This window comes from Oncorhynchus tshawytscha, linkage group LG09, assembly GCF_018296145.1.
Source record: "Oncorhynchus tshawytscha isolate Ot180627B linkage group LG09, Otsh_v2.0, whole genome shotgun sequence".
NCBI lineage: Eukaryota > Metazoa > Chordata > Actinopteri > Salmoniformes > Salmonidae > Oncorhynchus > Oncorhynchus tshawytscha.
Genome location: NC_056437.1, coordinates 62,892,034 through 62,905,267, shown reverse-complemented (window position 1 = coordinate 62,905,267; position 13,234 = coordinate 62,892,034). Strand labels below are relative to the sequence as shown.

The window sequence follows — 13,234 nt, the reverse complement described above, 5'->3', positions numbered from 1 at the left end:
TTTTCATGAATTTCTGTGTTTGATGTCATGTCTCTCACCCTATCGCAGTTAAGGTCAAAATGGTCCATTTCAATGTTTAAAAAAATATGCCTTGTGGGGTTAGACCTATACATTAAATATTTATTTATTGTCTGATGTATTTGCTTAATGTACAAGAAAATGCACTGCGCTAGGTTGAACAGTGAAAATATCCATAGCCTAATAAAATATATTTTTGAGTTTTAGCCTGTCTATGTGCTCTTAGCCAACTCCTTTGTTGTTGCTTAGTCAAATGAACTAATCCTGAATTATTGGAGCACACACAGGGCCGGGTATCCCAGATACAGATTATATATATTTTTAAAATTCAGTTAATTACAAATTCTTATTTACAATTACTTATTTACAGATTAGGCCTAGTCCTGGACTAAAAAACATTTTTTATTTAGAATCCAGGAAACCGGAACCCAGGGTGGTATTGTCAGTTTTGGAGAACCCCTTGTGAATGCAGTTTTTTTTTTATTCCAACCTTATAATAAATTGTGATCATTGTACATTGCTTTCTTTTAAAGTCTACTTGTCATTGTTTTTGCAATTCTTTCAAATGTAATCACAAGATTCAGTGTCACGTCATAGCACAAAAACAAATGAACAACATTTTTTATTTATTTTTTTTATAAACTTTATTAATTAAGCATAGTTTCTTCTGTTTCAGAATGGAATGATATGAAAGACATTAAGTTGAAAGTCTGTCTCCTTTGGAGATGAAAAACTGAAGGCAAGATCAATAAAAGCGTACAAGTTTCTTTTAAAAACTCAAAATCGAGTTGGAAAGTGCTGAGTCCCAGCCTGGCCTTGTCGCAGAGGCCTGGGACGGAAGGCCTGGCTCAGACCGCTTCAGTCTGGGTTTAAATTGGGTCTAGACAAGACCAGATCTGCCCATCTTGCCGCCCATCAATTTGGCCTCGTCATCATCAATGGCAACAGACAAGTGAAGGAGGGCGTTGCTAAAAAAAATAAAATAATAAAACCCTCTACAGCAGAAATGAAGTTCCTAGAGCACAACCGCCAGTCCGTAGTTCTCAGAGAATCTTCAACCCAAAAGACAGGCCAGCTCATGTGGAGTTCCTATCCCCCTGGGAGGCTCAATAGAGGTGGTGGCTCAGAATTAGAGGGGGTAGATAGGAGGGGAGCGGGCAGCACTGGTTTGGATAGACCCCAATGTTGAAAATCTGAGCTGTTTGGAGTGGGCGATGTGCTATAGCTTGACAGTGCCAGTGGGAAGGCTGCTGTTACACAATCTGTAATAACGCAGGTCGTTTACCAGTCTGTGCACACTCTGAGTGAAGGAGGGCAAGTCCTAAAACGAGAGAGAACGAAAGAGAGGCACTGGTTACAAAGAAAACAAAAATGTGAAATTTAAACATCCAATGTACAAGAACACCCATTGGAACTATCCCACCAGTGTGTGCTAGTGTATATATTGGAAAAGAGACTATGTAAATTGTATGTTGCATATGGGAGTTTTTGTTTATAAGCACACTGTGCCCCCTGGCCCTCCTCCAGTCCCGAATATGGGCCATGGGAAACTTAGACATTTGTTGCACATATGCAAAGTCACATGCATAACAGATTTTATGGTAATTAAACAATTGCATCCTGTCATACTCTAAGCATTCAGTTCAAACAGGAAAATCTGAGATACAACGATGCTACCGGTTTTCCACTCATATTTCTCAGTCCAGAGTCTCTGATAATTCCAAGAGCACATAACCATATCATATTTGGCTAATACCCCACCACCATCACCTCTTTTACTATGAAACACAGTATATCCTACCCTAGACTCCCACCGCCGCGGCCATAACCCACTCTATAAACCAATTCCCATTAAGTCTTACCCGCTCCAGTTTAAAATTGCGGCCGAGCACCGCCCGCTGGTTGGCGTCCACACCCTGGCAGCCGTTGAGGAACTCGGGCATGAAGGCAGAGTAGAACGCATCGAAGTCCACGGAGGCCATGTTGTACACTGCCAGGGCGATCTCCTCTTGGAGCAGGTCGTGACTTTTGTGGAGGAGCACCTGTAGGAGCACGTTGATGAAATGAAACAGCATGGAGGTCCGGAACAGCTTCTGGAATAGACACACAGACAGAAAGAACAGTGTGGCCAAACACCAAGTTAGAATCATTCAATTTAATTCCATGCATCTTCATTGTCCCCAAATAAATGATTTAAATTCCACACATCGTTATTGTCCACAATGGCGATCACTGAATGTAACTCTTGACCAACTCACACTTCAGGCAAAAAGTTAGTTCACCTTCAAGAAAGTAATAAAATAACCTCTAATGCCATTTTCCTGATGACGCAAACTAAATTATTCCGCTGCTCTATCGTTATACATCAGTATGAGACTGCCATCATTGAAGTCGTTCGTTGTGACATCAAAATGAGGGGTGTAGTACAAAACAAAGTCATCAGTGATTGGATCATCTAACCAATCAGAGTATCAAAGCCAATGATGAATTTACCCACGTGTTCTGGCCCAACCCATCGGCTTCTGCAAGCAATCAGACGGTCTAGAATGGATCCAGACCAATTGTGGAGAAGAAACTAACGTCCGTGGGCCACGCAGCATTTGGCCGGAGCAAGGAGCTTGGGTATCCAGAGTGCTTATATTATTCTGTCAGGTACTGTAACTGTCTGTCCATTATTTAAATGTTGATTATGTCATCAATGTAAAATGTAGTTGTAGGGTCTTTTTAGTTCTGTGTTGGACCACAGGAAAATTAGCTGATGTAATTTTGGGGCGGCAGGTAGTCTTGTGGTTAGAGGGTTGGGCCAGTAACCAAAAGGTTACTAGATTGAATCTCCAAAGTAAAAATCTGTCCTTCTGCCACTGAACAAGGTAGTTAACCCACTGTTCCTAGGCCGTCATTGTAAATAAGGATGTTCTTTACTGACTTGCCTAGTTAAATAAAGGTTAACTAAATAAAAAAAATGTGGATCCTAATAAAATGGACATTAGACATTTGTTTACAGATCATGTGCAAACAGCATCCAGTCCTTTGGAAAGTTTTCAGACCACTTTACTTTTTCCACATTTTGGTACGTTACACCCTTACTCTAAAATTGATTAAATTGCCCCCCTCAATCTACACACAATACCCCATAATGACAAAGCAAAAACAGGTTTTTATAAATGTTCGTTAAATTTATAATTAAAAACAGAAATATCACATTTACGTAAGTATTCAGACCCTTTACTCAGTACTTTGTTGAAGCAACTTCGGCAGCGATTACAGCGTCGAGTCTGGGGTATGACGCTACAAGCTTGGAAGACCTGTATTTGGGGAGGTTCTCCCATTCTTCTCTGCAGATCCTCTCAAGCTCTGTCAGGTTGGATCGGGAGCGCTGCTGCACAGCTCTTTTCAGGTCTCTCCAGAGATGTTGCATCGGGTTCAAGTACGGGCTCTGGCTGAGCCACTCAAGTATATTCAGAAACTTGGCCCGAAGCCACTCCTGCGTTGTCTTAGGGTCGTTGTCCTGATGGAAGGTGAACCTTCGCCCCAGTCTGAGGTCCTGAGCGGTCTGGAGCAGGTATTCATCAAGGATCTCTTTGTACTTTGTTTCGTTCATCTTTCATTCAATCCTGACTAGTCTCCCAGTCTCTGCCGCTGAAAAACATCAACACAGCATGATGCTGCCACCACCATGCTTCGCCGTAAAGATGGTGCCAGGTTTCCTCCAGACGTGACGGTTAGCATTCAGGGCAAAACGTTCAAGCTTGGTTTCATCAGACCAGACAATCTTGTTTCTTATGGTCTGAGTCCATTAGGAGCATTTTGGCAAACTCCAAGCGGGCTGTCATGGGCCTTTTACTGAGGAGTGGCTTCCATCTGGCCACTCTACCATAAAGGCCTGCCTGACTGGTGGAGTTCTGCAGAGATGGTTATCCTTCTGGAAGGCACTCCCATCTCCACAGAGGAACTCTGGAGCTCTATCAGAGCGACCATCAGGTTCTTGGTCACCTCCCTGACCAAGGCCTTTTTGTCCCGATTGTTCAGTTTGGCCGGACATCCAGCTCTTGGAAGAGTCTTTGCTGGTTCCAAATATCTTCCATTTTAGAATGATGGCAGCCAATGTGTTCTTGGGGACCTTTAATGCTGCAGCCATTTTTTGGTACCCTTCCCAAGATCGGTGCCTTGACACAATCCTGTTTTGGAGCTATACCGACAATTCCTTCAACCTTATGGCTTGGTTTTTGCTCTGACACGAACTGTCAACTGTGGGACCTTATATAGACAGGTGTGTGCCTTTCCAAATCATGTCCAATCAATAGAACTTAACACAGGTGGACTCCGATCAAGTAGTTGAAACAGGATGCACCTGAGCTCAATTTCGAGTTTCATAGCACAGGGGCTGAATACTTATGTAAATAGGATATCCGTTTTTTATATTTATTAATACACTTGCAAAAATGTACAAAAAAAACCTGTTTTCGCTTTGTCATTATGGGGTATTGTGTGTAGATTGCTGAGGAATTGTTTTTATATAATGAATTTTAGAATAAGGCTGTAACGTAACAAAATGTGGGAAAAGTCAAGGGGTCTGACTACTTTCCGAAGGCACTGTAAATGCATGAAACAAATGGTAAGATAAGAGTAGTCTAGGAAATGATTTAAAAACTGGATATACTTGGCTAGTTGTTGACCACAAATCAATCACAATATTTTACAGTAATAATTCATTAAATGCACTTAAAATAATGCCATGTTTGAAACCTGTAGTAAGGAGAGCTGTCTGCAAACTGCAACCAGTCTATCAACTTAAAAACACATGTATTTATGAATTCAAGACTCGGCCGGTGGGTGGCCGGTAGCCTAGCAGTTAGAGCGTTGGGCCAGTAACAGAAAGGTTACTAGTTCAAATCCCTGAGCTGACTAGGTAAAAAAAATGTCAAATCTGCACAACCCTAATTGGGTTGGGGATCGTCGTCAATAATGGCTGATCCCTGGCCCCGCTCTCCGAGGGTGTCTCAGGAGTGGGATATGCAAAAAACACATGACCATTTATCACCAGCCACTTGTAAAGGTTACATACTTGTACATGTGTAAAACAGGACAAATATAAGCACCCCCTTAAATGACCTTTTTGAGATGCAAAAGTGAAGAAATGGACAAATATATTAAACTTCATAGTTCTCTCAGCATTTAGTGCTGCTATCATGACTGATATACTGTGTGATAATAATAGCATACACCAACATGACGTGTAATGTCAACGTTGTATTTATGTTGTTTTATATTATGGCAATCATAGAAATACACTACATGACCAAAAGTATGTGGACGCCTGCTTGTCGAACATCTCATTCTAAAATCATTGGAATTAATATGGAGTTCATCCCCTCTTTGCTACTATAACAGCCTCCACTCTTCTGGCAAGGCTTTGAACTAGATGGTGGAACATTGCTGCGGGGACTTGCTTCCATTCAGCCACAAGAGCATTAGTGAGGTCGAGCACTGATGTTGGGCAATTAGGCCTGGCTCGCAGTTGGTTCCAATTCATCCCAAAGTTTATCAATGGGTTTGAGGTCAGGGCTCTGTGCAGGCCAGTGAAGTTCTTCCACACTGATTTTGACAAACTTCTGTTAGTGGATTGTCAATGTGACGCTGAAACAGGAAAGGGACTTCCCCAAGCTGTTGCCACAAAGTTGGAAGCACAGAATTGTCTAGAATGTCATTGTATGCTGTAGCGTTACGATTTCCCTAAGGGGCTTAGCCCAAACCATGAAAAACAGCCTCAGACCATTATTCCTACTGCACCAAACCTTACAGTTGGCACTATGCATTGGGGCAGGTAGCGTTCTCCTGGCATCCACCAAACCCAGATTTGTCCGTCGGACTGTCAGATGGTAGAGCGGGATTCATCACTCCAGAGAACAAATTTCCACTGCTCCAGAGTACAATGGCGGTGAGCTTTACACCACTCCAGCCGACGCCTGGCTTTGCGCATGGTGATTTTAGGCGTGGCCTACCACTTCGCGGCTGGGCCGCTCCTAGACGTTTCCACTTCACAATAACAGCATTTACAGTTGACCGGGGCAGCTCTAAGCAGGGCAGAAATTTTATTAACTGACTTGATGGAAAGGTGGTATTTTATGAGAGTGCGACGTTGCAAGTCACTGAGCTCTTCAGTAATGCCATTCTACTGCCAATGTTTGTCTATTGAGATTGCATGGATGTGTGCTCGATTTTATACACCTGTCAGCAATGAGTGTGGCTAAAAAAGCCAAATCCACTCATTTGAAGGTGTGTCCACATACTTTTGTATATATAGTTTAGAATTAGATAGCAATAGAAAAGTAATCATATTTTCATGATGACAACAATATTAGGTGAGGTTATTAAGTTGGACCATACAAATAAAGTGTCACAAAGCAGAGACAAAGGGTAATTTTGGAGCAACAATAAATGCACTTTAGGAGCTAATGGTATGGCATATAAGAGCTGAACTCACTCTGTGGTAGAGCTTGTGCTTGCTGTTGAGGGACTCCAAGTAAGAGAGGTTCTGCTTGAAGATGTGGATGTCTGGCTGCAGGAAAGACTGTCCAAAAGCCTGGAGAAACAGATTTGAGCCCATGTCAGGGAATTCTACAGTCCTGTCCAAAAACAACCCATAACCCATTCACCCTAAATACTGAAATAACTGGATAGTTATAATCCAGGGTTGGTCAATTCGAATTGAAGGCAGTTCATTCAGAAAGAGGAAAAACATTTGAAATTAATAGCTTCTACTTTTCAGGTTATTGAGAAGTCATTGAAATCGAGCTTAATTCCTGAATTGACTGAATTCAATTTGAATTGACCACAATCCTCTATAAGCAATATGGTATCGTTATATATATATATATATATATTAAAAAAAAAACGATTTTTTTCAACAGAACATTGTACAAATGGCAGCAACATGCTGGATTGTGTTTACAACTTACATTTGAAAATAGGCAAAAAGCTTATCATAGCTCTACAATGGAAAGGCTAGGAGGTGGAATTTTCTGCACATTGCTTAATGATTAGAAGGGTGCTATAAACCAATTATATAATGTACATGAGGCAAATATTAAAAAAGGCTATTATTAACTTGGCGTTGCAGTTTCGTTTTGACATTTTTGGAAATGTATTGACAAATTCACTAAAGCGCCGTTTCTATTAGCACTTTGAAGTCAATCCGGGTTGGGCTGGCCTTGGTGGACTTGTTTGAATTGCGTTTCCACTGCCTCAAAAAATAAATAATGTCATGTTGTTAGGTAGCCAATATGTGACGTGCAGCTGGCTTCGCTAATGAAGAATTGAATTCACCCTCACCATGCTGTAACTAACATTACCACATACTCATGCCAGCGCCAGCCAGACTCATATATTTAGCTTGCTAACATTCTCTATGACCTGGCCAGCTAAAATCAAACTGATTTGCTAGCTAATGTTAGGTAGCTAGCATTTGAGGGCTGACCGTTCTCATAAAAGTTTATTGTGTAGTGCAAAAATGAATGAAGGACCCAGCTATGGTGGTAATTCGTGTCATGTCTGACTACTGCAGTAGTACTATCTAACATCAACAAGCACAGACGAGCTAGCTAAACATGGTGTGAGCATCCCCCCCCCCAAACACACACACACCTGCATGGCAGCACTAAACTGGGCCTCATTCTCCATGGCCTCCTCGGCCGATCCCCTCTGCACACTGGCTAGGACAGAGGTCTTGAAGAAGTACCTCCAGTTATGGTGAAGCACCTGGTATAGCAGCTCAAACATCTCTGCTTTGACATCTGGAGAGGAACGCTGTGGAACAGACAAAGAAATCACAATAGACCTTTATTATCCATTGTTGATCAAAAATTCATATCTTTTTTTGCTGACCCAGTGCCCAAACCTATCGATGGACAAGCCACACACACACACACAGTGCATGTATACATTTTTTTGTTATATCAGTGTGAATGAGAGTGCGCACTCTCACCTCAGCCACAATAGGATAGACCTGCTCCATGCAGAGAGCTATTATGCTGGGTAGGAAGGGTTTGAAGGCCTGGCCGGGCTCCTGAACCACCACCTGGAGAATCTTTAGGAACTTCTCCACCACTCGGCAGCCTGCGCTGCCCTCCTGCAAGATACTGGCTGCCAGCTGCTCCCTGGGACAGACGGACATACAAGAACGTAAACAAACAATGTATAGCTTCTAAACGTGTAAAACCATCATGGGGTTGTTGAGGATGGCCAGTGCTTGCATCTACAGCGCTGTCTATTAATTTGAGAGGGGTTACATTTCTCTAGCCTCATCCCTCAACTGTATATCAAAACATGTGGCGGGACTGCTGTTTTGTTGTTTTCAGAATCCCAGATTGTAGCTTAAAATGGTCACAATATTGGTGTCTAAGCATGTGTGTGTGTGACCTACCTGGTGAACATGCTGAGGAAGGTGTGTATAATTTGTCCGGTGAAGGGCACGCCCATCTGAACACGCAGACCTTGAAACAGTGTGAGGAAGAAGCTCAGCATCTCATCCGTCACATCTTGAGGATAGAGGGCGTGACAACGGGAAAGACAATGTCAGAAAGAATAACTCAGCGTTGGCATTATATCAAATCAAAGACCAGAATGTTTTGAATGAAAATGTAATTTGAAGTGATAAAGAAAATGAAATCTGCAAACGGTCCCTTTTAAGGTGACTACAAGCTTCACTCCATTGATCTACTGTATGTGCGTACATGTGGATGAATGGGATTTTGGAGTAGCGGACACTTTTTCGTAACATGACATCCTCGCCGTCTCACTCCCATTCACAAGGGGGCGATAGTTTTTTAAATTATTTAAAAAAAAAAGATTTTTGGTCTTTTAATTTTGTGAAAGCAAGAAAGAGTTACCTTCCCTTACTAGTAGTAGCTAGCTGGCAGCCTGGCTAGCTGACTTTAGCCTGGATAAAAACATAGCAAGCTAGCTTTTTTAGCTTCCCACATCTCCATGTGAAAAAATCATAATGAAAAAAATATGCCCTGCCAAATATTTTACTTGCCGGTGTAACCTAAAACATTATCCCACTTTGATATGCTGCTTGCATATTAACTCCCATATCAGCTAAACATAGAACGTCATGTTTTGGTCACAGAGTAAAAAAGCACATGGCTAGCTAGTTGGCTACAGCAGGTTCTACCATTTCGAAATATACAACCTTTTGGGTCGATTCTTGTTGTTTGGTTTACTGTTTGAACAGCTGTTGAGATTATATTTGGTTATCAATGCAAAATTTATCAGATGATGGAAACAAGCGACAACACTGCCCCATGGCAGCAGAAGGAATGATACCACGTCTCACTGTTTTACTACCTGAAAGTTATGTAGAACGCCAGAGTGTATTACAAGGACCCGACACGTTAGTAGACGAAAAACGACATTGCAACACTCCGAATCTTGCGTATGCGTAGAGCTTGTAGTAAACTTGAAATATCATTCATAAAAAGGTGAATGTCATTGAAAATGGGAAAAGGGCACAAGCAACATTTCTTGTGAAATTGTTAGAATGGCTGAAAGTACAGTTGCACACTGTGTGTACTTGTTAATAAACATTTTGTTAAGTGCAACGTTCTCACGTACATTGTCCTTGCTCAGGCATATCACACGTATAACGTTACATTGTAAAATTACTTGAAATGTACTGTGGTGATGGATTTTAGATTTGAATTTAAGGGAGATAAAATCAGTGAATGGGTAGTAAACTTACAACACGTCAGCTCTCTATTATGACTGAAACTGTTGTGTTGTAACATTGTGTTTTTTCTTCGAACCTGGCTGCTGGATGAAGACAGGAAAGAGGCCCAAGGAAACTTGCACGGACTCCTGGAGACTCTGGTAGCAGATCTGTCGGGATTTGGTGGATTCCCCGGAGATGCTGTCCACTATGTCTCTTAGCACAGGCAATGTCTGGTGCAACACTGCTTTCGCTAAGAAAGAAAAAGAGGCGTGGGGGTAAGAAAGATGTTAGGGTTTATGCTATAAAGCCAAAAGAATAATGTCTCTAGTGTTCCTTTCTTACAATCAGTGCATTAAACTTCAGAGGTAAGACGACTACATTACTCTGTGTTGATTATTGTACATTGTCCCAGTCAAAAAAGGACTTTACTCAGTCGGAATTTTACTTGGTAGTTTTTTTAATAAGAATTACATGGAATTATAGTGGTATTATAATTACATAATTATTCCCTCATAATTAACCTTACATTTAATCAAACTTTGTATTTATGCATTGAATTGTATACATACAGTGGCAATAAAAAGTAGGTGAAACCTTTGAAATTACCTGGATTTCTGCATAAATCGGTCATCAAATTATCTGATCTTAATCTAAGTCACAGACAAACAATGTGCTTAAACTAATAACAAACAAATTATTGTATTTTTCTTGTCTATATTGAATACATCATTTAAACATTCACAGTGTAGGTTGGAAAAAGTATGTGAACCCCTTGGCTAATGACATCTCCAAAAGCAAATTGGGAGTCAGGAGTTCGCTAACCTGGAGTCCAATCAATGAGACGCGATTGGAGATGTCGGTTAGAGCTGCCTTGCCCAATAAAAAACACTCACAAAATTTGAGTTTGCTATTCACAAGAAGCATTGATATTGAACCATGCCTCAAACAAAAGAGATCTCAGAAGACCGAAGATTAAAAATGGATGAATTGCATAAAGCTGGAAAGGGTTACAAAAGAATCTAAAAGCCTTGATGTTCATCAGTCCATGGTAAGACAAATTGTCTATAAATGGAGAAAGTTCAGCACTCTTGCTACTCTCTCTAGGAGTGGTCATCCTGCAAAGATGACTGCAAGAGCACAGTGCAGAATGCTCAATGAGGTTAAGAAGAATCCTAAAGTGTCAGCTAAAGACTTACAGACATCTCAGGAACATGCTAACATCTCTGTTGACGAGTCAATGATACGTAAAACACTAAACAATTAATGGGAGGACACCACGGAAGAAGCCACTGCAGTCCAAAACAAATCCATTGCTGTGAACGTCTGAAGTTTGCAAAAGTGCACCTGGATATTCCACAGCGCTACCGGAGAAATATTCTGTGGACAGATGAAACTTCAGTTGAGTTGTTTGGAAGGAACACACAACACTATGTGGGGAGAAAAAAAGGCACAGCACACCAACATCAAACACCTCATCCTAACTGTAAAGTATGGTGGAGGGAGCACCATGGTTTGGGGCTGCTTTGCTGCCTCAGGGCCTGGACAAGCTTGCTATCTCATCGACAGAAAAATGAATTCAAATTTGTCAAGACATTTTGCAAGGAGGCTATCTGTCTGCCAATTGAAGCTCAACAGAAGTTGGGTGATGCAACAGGACAACGCCCAAAACACAGAAGAAAATACGCCTTCTGGAGTGGCCCAGTCCAGAAGGCGTCCTGACCTCAATCCGATTGAGATGCCGTGGCATGACCTCAAGAGAGCACTTCGCACCAGACATCCCAAGAACAGTGCTGAACTGAAACAGTTTTGTGAAGAGGAATGGTCCAAAATTCCAGCTGACCGTTGTGCAGGTCTGATCCATAACTACAGAAAAAGTTTGGTTGAGGTTATTGCTGCCAAAGGAGGGTCAACCAGTTATTAAATCCAAGGGTTCGCATACTTTTCCCACCGTGCACTGTGAATGTTTACACGGTGTATTCAATAAAGACATGAAAACATATAATTGTTTGTGTGTTTGTCTATTGTTGTGACCTAGATGAAGAGCAGATAAAATGTTATAACCAATTTACACAGAAATCCAGGTATTTCCAAAGGGTTCACATCTTGCCACTGTGTGTGTGTATGTATATATATTAAAAGATCTGGGAAAAAATTAAGAGACCTCGGCAAAATGATCCGTTTCTTTCGTTTTACTATTTGTGTGTTCGGGTAAAATTATTTTTTTTGTTTTATTCTATAAACTACTGACAACATTTATCCCAAATTACAAGTACAAATATTTGTCATTTAGACTATTTATTTGCAGAACATGACAACTGGTCAAAATAACAAAAAAGACGCAGTGTTGTCAGACCTCGAATAAATGCAAAAGAAAAGAAGCTCATTCATTTAACGTAGGAAGACTTCAGAAATTAATATTTGGAAGAATAACCCTGCGTCTTGGCATGCTCTCCACCAGTCTTTCACATAGATGTTGGGTGACTTTATGCCACTCCTGGCGCAAAAACTCAAGCAGCTCGGCTTTGTTTGACAGCTTATGACCATCCATCTTCCTCTTGATCACATTCCAGAGATTTTCAATTGGGTTCAGGTCTGGAGATTGTGTTGGTGAGACTCGTGCAGCCTACGGTAGACCTACAGTATATTGAAAAATGTGTGACCAATAATTACATAAAGGATTGGAGGATTCGAAATTAAAACCAAAAGCCACCTTATGGGTCTCCCTGTGGCGGCCGGCACGGATATCGAACCTGTATCTGTAGCAACGCATTTGGCACTGCGGGAAATCCCATCCACTCCGGAGCCCCCATCCACAAAGTATCAAACTAGAGAGAGGTGTTGGTAAAAGGTATATTGTCCTGTTAATAGCCCATAATGGGCTATTATAATGCTGTACATGTTATCCAGGTCAGGATAACCAAAACATTTCTTTGTTGAAGACTATCAGAAAGAATGTTGGTACATATTTAATTTGATCCAAAGCCATGAATGAGTGAGTCACTCAGCTTTATGTAGGTGCAGGGCTATATGACTGTGTAATCAACTTAATAATATATAACGATATTTTGGAAGTTATTTCGTTTAAAAAAAACGAAAGAGAGCGACTGTAATCTGAATAAAGGCCAAAATAATATTTGTAACGGCCAAAACTTTTATTTCTGTTTTTAGAGGGAGAGAAACGCTGGGCTAATTGTGCACCGCCCATAAAGGCCAAAATATAGCTCTGCTAATAGCCATAATGGCGCTGTACAACATGACCGTGTGTGTTTGAAAGAGCATTTTTATAATTATTTTATTAACGAAAGCAAAGAAGCTGAAGAATAAATACAGTACTGTACAGTATATGTTTTTACATTTGGAAAATAAAGCATTTAAAGCATTTTGAAGATATAAGCCAGCTGCATTTGTTTATTAGGCTACTGTGCAGTCTGACAAGTAAATATAGCCTATGGTACATACTGTAGTAAACATGGGAAAGTGCCTAATTCCTTACATAAGGAGAGC

At 41.0% G+C, this 13,234-nt stretch overlaps 1 protein-coding gene across 2 annotated transcripts in view; it reads right to left on the bottom strand.

Annotated features, from left to right (window-relative positions):
* Positions 1 to 635: 635 nt before the first annotated feature.
* The window catches only part of xpo6 (exportin 6), a 64,601-nt gene continuing 52,002 nt past the window's right edge, over positions 636 to 13,234 (bottom strand). For both annotated transcript variants that reach the window (XM_024414801.2, XM_024414802.2), the window contains exons 18-24: positions 9,825 to 9,980; positions 8,441 to 8,555; positions 8,003 to 8,174; positions 7,663 to 7,824; positions 6,503 to 6,601; positions 1,881 to 2,111; positions 636 to 1,339 (exon numbers count right to left, since the gene is read on the bottom strand). In XM_024414801.2, the coding sequence (XP_024270569.1) occupies positions 1,238 to 1,339; positions 1,881 to 2,111; positions 6,503 to 6,601; positions 7,663 to 7,824; positions 8,003 to 8,174; positions 8,441 to 8,555; positions 9,825 to 9,980 (1,037 nt within the window). In that variant the 3' untranslated portion in view covers positions 636 to 1,237. The remainder of the gene's footprint in view (positions 1,340 to 1,880; positions 2,112 to 6,502; positions 6,602 to 7,662; positions 7,825 to 8,002; positions 8,175 to 8,440; positions 8,556 to 9,824; positions 9,981 to 13,234) is intronic.